The following is a 10199-nucleotide window of genomic DNA, read 5'->3' as shown; positions in this document are numbered from 1 at the left end:
AGTACCTACCATCGAAAGTTGTAGCGAGAACAAATAAAGTAGTAAGGGCAACTACTACCAATCTTGCGAATAAAAGTAGTAGCCTCAACCACTTTAATAGCACCGGCATATATTACAAACTAAAATAGTTGGGCCTACTACTTTGTTAGTTGTCCCAACCAACTAGTTTTTTCAGTGTAAAGATGTTGGATCGATGTTCTAACTTCAAAATTTAATCTCTTCGTTTTACTTCATAAATTTATAATTATGTTTGAAAAAATGAGTATCGCTACAGAGTGCAAAAATGTCGAATTATTCTATTTATCGAGTAAAATAAAGAAATCGAATTTTGAGGTTGCAACATAGATCCAAAACCCTTAAGGCAAGGTCGACTAAGGGGTCAAATTTCCATTGTCGCTTTTACGTTAACTTTTACTCTTTAAGATAACTTATTATAAACATTTAAACATAAAGTACTGTGTTGACTGGTTCCAAAGTTTACAAAAAGAATATATGATACAGAATTAGTATAACATATGTGATATCATTTTTATGGAATACTATATAGAAACAGTTTTTTAAACTAAAAGCAGCAGTTGTACATTTTAAGAAAAATAAATAAAGTCGTGTAAGATTTATTTATTAGGAGCTAAAACTGAGACTTGGCGAAACAAAGTGCCGATTCTGGGTCAAGCATCGGTAGAGAATCGGCAAATATAAATAGCCAATATAGTCTGCCATCACTGGCTCAACATTGGGCCGATTTAAGTAAAACATGGTTTGCCGTGGTAAAAGTGTCACTTGGCCCAGTAATGTGCCGTCAATGGGCCAGACTTTGGCTGATCCTCGTGAAACATGGTTCCCCGTACTAAAAGTGAGACTTGGCGCAATAAAGTGCTGATACTGGGCCAAGCATCAGTGAAGGATCGGCAAATATAAATAGCCAATAAAGCCTGCCAGTACTGGCTCAAAACTGGGCCGATTTAAATAAAACATGGTTTGCCGTGATAAAAGTGACACTTGGCCCAGTAATGTGTCGTCACTGGGCCAGACTTTGGCTCATCCTCGTGAAACATGGTTCCAAGTACTAAAAGTGATACTTGGCGCAATAAAGTGCTGATACTGGGCCAAGCATCGGCGGAGGATCAGCAAATATAAAAAGCCCATATAGGCTGCCAGCACTGGCTCAACACTGGGCCGATTAAAATGCCGATGTTGGCCCAATAACTTTAGCCGACCTTTGGCTGCCAAAATTGGACCAACACTGGGCCGTGTATTCAGCTCCGGCAATTCGCACTTGGGATTAGTTGATTGTAAATGAATAATTAAAATACAAAAATTAGCAAGAATTTAGAAAAAAAGAATCAATTTTACAAAAAATTATCTTATTTCTACTCAATAATATTTTAATATGTAGTATTTTTTATAGGCAATGCAGATAGTTTTCACAAGTGTGAAGTTGGTTTTCAGTAATGTGCAGTACAGTATTCTTAATAAATTAATAAAATACGAGAATATTTCAGTAATGAAAAATTTCATCTTGAATTAGAGTTTAATCCGTTCACTGACTGAGGCTTTTTCAAATTTGGGTCTATTCTCTCGATAGTCAGCTCTGGTCGTTTAATCGCTTCTTCTGTTTTTTTTAAATCTTCTGTCGTATTTCTGGCATTCTTTAGTTTTAAAACTTTCGCGCCAATGACAAGTACCACCAAACGATTTTGGAGCGATTGATGCGAACAAAATTCAAAATAGTACAATTTTGGGGTGCCGGTCATTTTTTTCAAATTTCCATATCTGTTTCAATTTTGACCACCAAACGTCAAAAGTGGGCTACCAAACACCACGAAACGATTCCATATGATAAAACTAGTTTTTTTCATAGTTGCTGTGCCAACTTCACGTGTCGATCATTTCGGGTACATAAAACACTATAACATAACCTAAAATTTTAAAAAAATATGAACCTTTAAAATTGAATGATTTTGGATTTTGGTATAAAAGAACCCGCTTTTTTGTGGAAACGTTAATATATTCTGAAAATGTTCAGAAATGGTAATTTTGTTCAAATTATTATGATTTTTGTTTTACATTGTAAATTGGCGTAAAACACTAACATAACCGAAAATTGTTCAGCGGTAGATCTTCTGTCAAGTGTATTTTTTTTTAAATAAAAAATGCCAATTGTAGACGAGAAACATTAACACAGTCCGAAATTCTTAAATATATTATTTTTTATTCAAATTGTAATGATTTTTGTTTTAAATGTGAATTTTTGGTGTTCCCTAAATTTTGGTCAACTTCAGCCTAACCTAAAATTGTTAAAATGATGAATCTTTAAAATCTAATGATTTTTGTTTAAAAAACGGTGCACCGTAAAAACGACAACAAAGCCGAAGAGCGGAATTTGTTGAAACATTTTTATTCTTTGGACTCTAATAATTTGTGATTAAAGATATCTATTTCCCGTGCAGAAATTGCCCGATTTCAAACGTAATACCGATCTGGCCCCGATCGAATTTCCCGATCTGGCCCTGATCGATAGAACTCTGTGGCCCATATCTGGGCCCGACCGGGCCAGACCGATTTCCTACTGAAACGCCATTCTGGGAGTGCAGTGAAATTTTTATACATACTACTCGTTTATAATATTCTATCAATGATTAAAAATGCATAAGGCGAGTAAGCCACGTGTTCGGAGGCACCAAACACCAGTCAAGTAGACCTCGAAACCTGTGCGAGGAAGATGAGAGTAAGTAATTACACTCTGCGGGCAAATTGAAACCTAACCTCGAATAAATTAATAATTAATTGAATTGTATTAGGTAAAATTAGTTTATTTACCATTAGATAAGTCAAATATTATATGATGAAATTGATCAAGTTCTTTTATTTTCAATTATTATTAAAGAACTCAAGGTTTTTCGATTTAATGTAGATTTCGAATTATCAAATCTGTTGACAAGAAATTAATTGCAGTATCCACAAAATTGTAATGTTTTTAAATTATAAGAGTAAAATATGTGTTACAATCGATTATGTTATTGAAACTTTGATTCTGTTTTAATAATAAATTTATTACAGAAATACATTAAGGACAAATTTTCACAAAATTCCAGCAAGAGCTAGTTACTCAACTGCGCATGCGTCGCATTCGGAATCTAGTTGGTTTCGCGCGAAGTTTAAAATGATAAACAAAGTTTTTTTTCTTTCTCACTATAAACAATGACATTTCAACTTATAAAAACGTCCATTAGGTCGAAATTAATTAATAGTAATAAAAATTAATTAAAAGCATATTCTGTAAATACTATTTAAAATAACCAGAAATATTTAATTCAAAAATTTTCATTTTTGTTTAAAAGTTGTTTGGTCTACATTTCTTCTTAACCGATTAAAAAAAAATAAAACGGTTTAATAAATGATAGCGCAATTTTTTGGCGAAAAAATTATCCACAACCACCTTCTCGAATTTTTCAAGAAGTAATGCAATTGACAGAAAATTGAATTTATTTACAGTAAAATGTTAATAAATCGTAAATCATAGGTTATTTCCCGTTGATTTTCTTTGGAAGCATTCGAAAATGTCAAGTTGTAGGGAATCTTTTTGCGATTTTTTTTTTAATTTGTTAAAAAGTTTTATAGACAACATTTTTTATCAAGAAATTAAAATTCTTATTTAAAATATTTCTTTTCTTACCTGTAGTACTTTAATTTTAACTTAAAATAACTTAATTGAAAATTCAAAATATAAGGTGGCCTGCTAAAGGAGAGGACTATTCGATACTTTCGAGTTTACTTATATTAAATCTCCATTTGTAAAATTCATGAATAGATTATAATGAGACTCATCGTGTACCGATCGGGCACCGATTGTGCACCGATCGGGTTTCCCAATCGGGTGTCCCGACCTGGCCCCGATCTGGGCGTGTGTTTCACCCGCGGCCTGGCCCCGACCAGGATTCCCGATCGGAGCCAGACCGAGATTTCTGCACGGATTCCTATGTAAAGCCTAATCATTATTTTTGAAACTTTGTGATTGTATATTAAATTTTTTTTTTAATACTAAAAATAATTTATTAGATACCTAATTTAAAAGTTTTTATTTAACTGCATAAGAGTATTAAATAGCACAAATATTTCTCAGTTTTATAAAATTTTGTATAATTTTTTATTAAAAGGGGATTATTTGTAGATTTAATTTTCAAAATTTCTAATTCAAGATATAAACAAATTTCAAGTAATTAAAAGACTATAAGGTGTTTAACAACAATGTTATCGAATTTTCTAAATATATCGTAATACTGCTTATTTTAGAATAATAATCATTTTCCGAATTTTAAATCTTAAGTCTGCAAGATCTTTAGCAATCTCATGCAATCTAGTGTACACCAAAAATCCGAGTAATTTTATTAATCCCTCGGATCCACCTGACTTTTAAAAGTGATTCAAATTTTAAAGATCCCGGTCTATTCAACAGAAAAAAATTCTTTGCCTAACTTCAAGTTTATGTTTGGTGTTCCTAAAATAACAATTGAGTAGTTCTCTAGAAAAACCACCCAAGTTGATTTAGGGTTTGGCACGAAATCGTCAAACAAACTTTTAAAAATATGTTTGTATTAACTTGAAAGTACATATTAAGATTCTGCAACATTTTAAATCCCACAGCATGTCTCCTTTATTTTGTAAAAAGACATTTCGAAAAGGGACCGTACTTAAATTACGTAACAGCTAAGGGGGGGGGGGGGGTCCTTTACTCATGCACGTAATTTTTGCAAATTCGCAAAAACTTTCTCCTGAAGATTATCTTTTTAGTTATAAATTTTATCATTTGGTTAAAGATTTAACGATTTTCTTTAAAAGATATCCTTTTTGGTCTCAAATTAAACTGTTTTTTGTTAAAAATTCATCTTATTGTTTTAAAAATTAAACTCTTTTTTGTAGAAAATTGACCTTTTTCATAGAGTTCATATTTTGTTGCTGATAAGTCAACTCAAATCTTGTTTGAATACAAATAAAAACTATTTTTTTGACAAGTTGTCTTTTTGATTTAAAAATTTAACTGTTTCAGTAGAATTTTTGTCGTTGACAAAAATGCAATTGTTTCGTTGAAAATTTATCAATCTTGTTAAAAATGCATACTTTTTGGTTAAAAATTCAACTGATTAGCAGAAAATTAACTTATTTTTTACAATTATTATTTTGGTGTTCAAAAGTAAACTGGAATCTACTTTAGGTGAAAATTTATCTATTTTTTTAAGGTTTTTTTTTAATTACTCTGTTTTAGAAGAAATTTCATCTTTCTTGGTTGAAAAATGCAACTGTTTGGTTGAAAATTAAACAATTTTATTAAAAATTCATACCTTTGGTTGAAAATTCTACTGTTTTTTTGTTAAATTTATATGCTGGAATTGCAAAAGAAACTGAATAATTTAAATTTTTTATCTTAGAATCGTATTTTTTGTTAAAAAAATCATATTTTGATATTGAAAAGTCAAATGGATTTTTGAAATGAAAATTCCAACTGTTTTTTCTGAATTTTTCAAAAAAGAAAAATTCATCTTTTTTAAGAAAAATTTAATCTTTTTGGATAAAAATGCAACAATATAGAAGAGAATTCAATACTTCGGTTAAAAAATCATTCTTTTTAGTTTAAAAAATCGTCTTTTTGGATCGACTATTCAATTTTTTTTCCGTAAAAATTTATTTATTTTTGAAAAATTAATATTTTGATCGGAAAAAGTCAACTGAAATCTTTTTTAACCGAAAATTCAAATATATGTTGAAAATTGATCTTTTTGATTTAAAGTTTATCGCTTTTAGTAGAAATAGAATTTTTTTTAAATGAAAATGCAAATTTTTGGTTTAACATTGTTCTACTTAGTTTGAGTATTGAACTATTTTTTTTGAAAGATTTGGTTAAATCACTTTGTTAAGAAATCATTTTTTTCCTTGAAGATTAATATTTTTAGTTGAAAAATCATCTCTTCGGTTGAAAGTTTAACTATTTTGTTAAAAAATTAATCTTTTGAAATTGTTAATTCAACTACTTGGGTTTTTGATAGAAGATTTTGGTCTTTGGTTGAAAATTTAACGGTATTAATTTTTTGTTGAAGTCATATTTTAGTTTGAAAATTCAATTTTTGTTCAACAATTTAGATAAACTTTTCTTTCTTTCTTGAGTGAAATATGTTTGTTTTTTGAAAATTCTTCTTTTTTGTAATAAAAATTCTTTGTTTTTCGTATAAATTGCCTCTTCTTTTATTTAAATATAAACTATGACACTTTTCTCTTTGCTATTTATCTTTCTAGGCTGAAAATTCAACTATTATGATCAGAATGTAATCAGCTTTTTGAAAATTCAAATATTTTGTTAGAAAGTCATGTTTTATAGTAGAATTTTTTTTTAATTAAAAATAAATTAATAAATTTGACAATTTGAAATTTTTATTTGAAATACTGTTTTATTTCGTTTATAAAAGACTCGGTGTTAAAAATATTACAAGATTAAATTGCTGGTATTTTAATATTAATGATTAACGAAAATGAAAAATTAGTCGTGGAAAAATCAGGGAATTTTGAAGATAAAGCTTCTGGACACCCTACCTAATTCCACTGGCAAAACATAACAAAACATTTCTGTTCAGTTACATTTTTAATTAAGGTAATTAATTTTCATTAAAAAAGGAGTTTTCTACAAAACGGTTTAATTTTGCACCAGCTAGTTGAATCTGCCTCCACATTTTGACCCCCCCCCCCCCAAGAATCTGAATTTTTAACACAAAAGTTAATTTAGAGCCAAACAATTGAATATTTCACAAAATAATTCAATTTTTTTATTACAAAAATTAATTTTGTATCAAAAAATCAACCATTTAACCACAATTATCATTTTTTATCCAAAATAATTAACTTTTAAGTTGAATTTTATTTAAATGTATAGCTTTTCTGACAAAAAGGTGAATGACAAATAAATAGCATAAATTTTCACCTAAATAGTTTAAACAATGGGCGTGATTCTAGATTCTACCTTTTTTTACAAAATAGTGTAATTTTTTGACTAAAAAATATCAATTTTGAGTATGGAATGGTCTAAGTTACATTTTCATTTAAGAGAATTAGTTTGAAATAAGCAAACTAATTTTCTACAAATCAGTTAAATTTTTTAACAAAGTGTTGAACTTTCTAGAGAAAAAGTGAATTTTTGAAATTCAAGTTCAAGTTTTTACCCCAGAATATGAATTTTTAACAATAATGTTCGCACTCTATTCTGGGAAGTTATCTTTTTTAGGTTGAAAATTCCACTATTATGTTACAAATTTAATTATTTTGTTGAAAGTTCAAATATTTTGTCAAAAATTCATCTTTTATAGTAGAAAAGACATTGTTTTAAATAAATTAATAAATCTGGAAATTTGTGTCTCAAATAATGTTTTATTCCGTTTATGAAAGATTTTATGTTAAAAGTATTAGAAGATTAAAATGCAGGTAAATATTATATGTTCAAGGAAAATAAAAAGTTAAGGAAAAAAAAGGAATATTGAAAATGAAGTTTTTAGCCCTGTCTAATTATACTGGCAATAACTAGCAAAACATTTCTTGAAACAAGAAATTACGTACCATCAGGAGGGGTGGGGGATAATTATTTTGTTGAAAATTCAAGTATTTTGTTAAAAATCCATCTTTTATAGTTGAAAAGAAATGGTTTTCAATAAATTAATAAATTAATTAATTAATTAATTTTGAAAATGAAGTTCTCGGACACCCTGTCTAATTGTACTAGCAATAAATATCAAAACATTTCTTGAAACTAAAAATTATATACAGTAAGGGGGGGGGGGTAGAATTATTTTTTCACTGTTTATTGCAGGGGGTGGGTCTTAGAGAGAGAGTTTATTATCCGTTACGTAATTTAAGTGCGGCCCCAAAGTTTCTTTATAGTCTGGGATCCAAGAGCACTTGAGCATCCATTTTAGGTCCTGCTGATTTGATGATTGATTCTTGTGCAGAATGTTCTCCTGATTCCGAATATATCGGGTGCACATAGCGAATTCCGGGTCGTTTTGTTGTTATTTGATATTTTATGTGTTTAGATAAAAAAATGTCATATCTCTGAAAATTATTAAAGTTTTGAAAATATTTTTCCATATTCATTTAAAGCAGTGTGACATGCACAAATTTTGTTGATAGTGTATGTTGATTTAATTTATATTTTTCGAGAAAAAAAGAAAATAGTGTTTTAACAAAAAAAGGTTTCTACAGTACATTTTTGATATTTAACCATTTTTTTCTGGAATCATACAGAACTAACTCAGAAAAATATAATTGGTTTTGACGATTTTTCAATTCGGCTAATAGTTCAGTTTTGAAAAAATTCTTATTAAATACAAAGTTTTCACCTCTGTGTGTACGAGTGTTAGTAAGAGCATTGAATGGCCAGGCAGCGAGGGGGGGGGGGGCGGGGCTCGGAAGCTGCAGGTTTGCAATCTGAACCTCAACCTCACACATAAGCGCACACGCGCAAACATCCTACTTAATAGAATTTTCTAAACCAATAGCGCAATCAAAAAAATTTCAAAACAAATTAGCTTCGTCTCAGCTAGTTCTATATGATTCCAGAAAAAAAATTGTGAAATGATAAAAAATGTGCTGTAGAAATGGCTTTTCATTAAAAATCTATTTTAATGTTTTTATCGAAAACTGTCAAATAAATCAACATACACTATTAACCAAATTTGTGCCTATCACACTTGTTTAAATGAATATGGAAAAATATTTTTAAAACTTGAATAATTTTCAGATATATGACATGTTTTACCTAAACACATAAAATGTCAAATAACAACAAAACGATCCGGAATTCGCTAGGTGCACCTGATATATTCGGAATCAGTAGAACATTCTGCACAAGAATCAATCATCAAATCATCAGGACCTAAAATGGATCTCACTCTTCTCTTCGGATTCCAGACTATTTAGCAATTTCGAGTGAAACCCTAAGTCGACTTGGGTGGCTTTTCTCGAGAACGTTTCAATTTTTGTGTCTGCTTCTGCCAGAACGTAATGTCTCACAAATAGAGTCAAGTGGATCAGAATAAAGTCTTTCAGCTTCCAACTAATCTCTCCTTTCCATAAAACAGGGTGTGTATCGCAGCCGTCCAAGAAATCTGAGTGTGCCAACAAGTCCAAGTGATTCCAAGTGTGAGAAAATAAAAGCAGCGGAGGCTGGAAAGTAGGGATTTGTCCTCGTTAATGTCGTCGTGCGTCGAACTCAATCCCTAGTTCCGAGGTGCAATGACTCGGCACGTGCCATAGTTTTGTACGAGTCTATAAAAGAGAGGGGGGTGAAAAAAGACGGAGAGAAGAAAAGGAAAAAGGGAAGAATCCGGGCGCAAAGGGAGGAAGTGAGCATATCCGTGCCAAGAGTTCGAGCCGGGTCAAGTTCGATGTTACCTGCACCTCGCATCGTTTCAGCGCCGGCATGCGAGCGATAATCACACCAGAGATCAAAATCAAACTCGCCTTTCTTCTGGGACCAACCTTTTGATCCCTTCATCCAGGAAACACGTAAATTCGATCCTGGCTATTAAACAGAGAACCCTGGGAGTGTTACCAAAAACTCCATGATGTCCTTTCCTCCCTTAGTTTTATTAAAATCAGTCTAGGATGCTGACAATCATAAAGATGAGGTAGAGATCGGCCAGCAGGGAATCGAAGGATGTCTGGAAGGGATTTACGACTTTGGCAATAAGTGAAAAAGGAGTCGAGGGTCCTAGAAAAAGGGACGATGTCGATACGTCTGAGCAATGTCTACCTGGTGCAGGCGACGGACGCCGATTCCAACGAGAAGTCGGGAAACAATGAAAATAATCAGCACCAATATCACCATCAGAATCACCAGGGCAAGACTGTGACCATAGTGGCCGGTCCGCAGCGGAGCAATAGTCTGGATTATCTTAATTTCGAAGAAAAGAGGCAAATCATAGCATCGTCGTTATCGCTGAGCGATTTCCTCGCTAATGGACCCGCCGCTGCTGCAGCTGCGGCCAAGGAAGTCGCCGCCAATACTGTCATTGGTAAGTACTTATTTTTTCATCAATTCTGACATATTTGAGATTTAAACAATGGGAAAGAAATCGGTTAAGATGGTTCGGACATGTTGAGAGAATGCCAAATGAACGACTAACGAAACAAGTGTATCAAGGTAAAGTAAATGGCAACGT

General features: G+C 31.4%; 1 protein-coding gene across 6 annotated transcripts in view; it reads left to right on the top strand.

Annotated features, from left to right (window-relative positions):
- Window positions 1-10199, top strand: part of LOC117168748 (phosphatase and actin regulator 4B) — a 326157-nt gene that overhangs the window by 8467 nt on the left and 307491 nt on the right. For all 6 annotated transcript variants that reach the window (XM_033354515.1, XM_033354526.1, XM_033354494.1 and 3 more), the window contains exon 2: window positions 9117-10052. In XM_033354515.1, the coding sequence (XP_033210406.1) occupies window positions 9764-10052 (289 nt within the window). In that variant the 5' untranslated portion in view covers window positions 9117-9763. The remainder of the gene's footprint in view (window positions 1-9116; window positions 10053-10199) is intronic.

Source organism: Belonocnema kinseyi, chromosome 1, assembly GCF_010883055.1.
Source record: "Belonocnema kinseyi isolate 2016_QV_RU_SX_M_011 chromosome 1, B_treatae_v1, whole genome shotgun sequence".
NCBI lineage: Eukaryota > Metazoa > Arthropoda > Insecta > Hymenoptera > Cynipidae > Belonocnema > Belonocnema kinseyi.
Note: the sequence above shows the minus strand (reverse complement) of the source record. Positions and strands in the feature narration are given on the sequence as shown.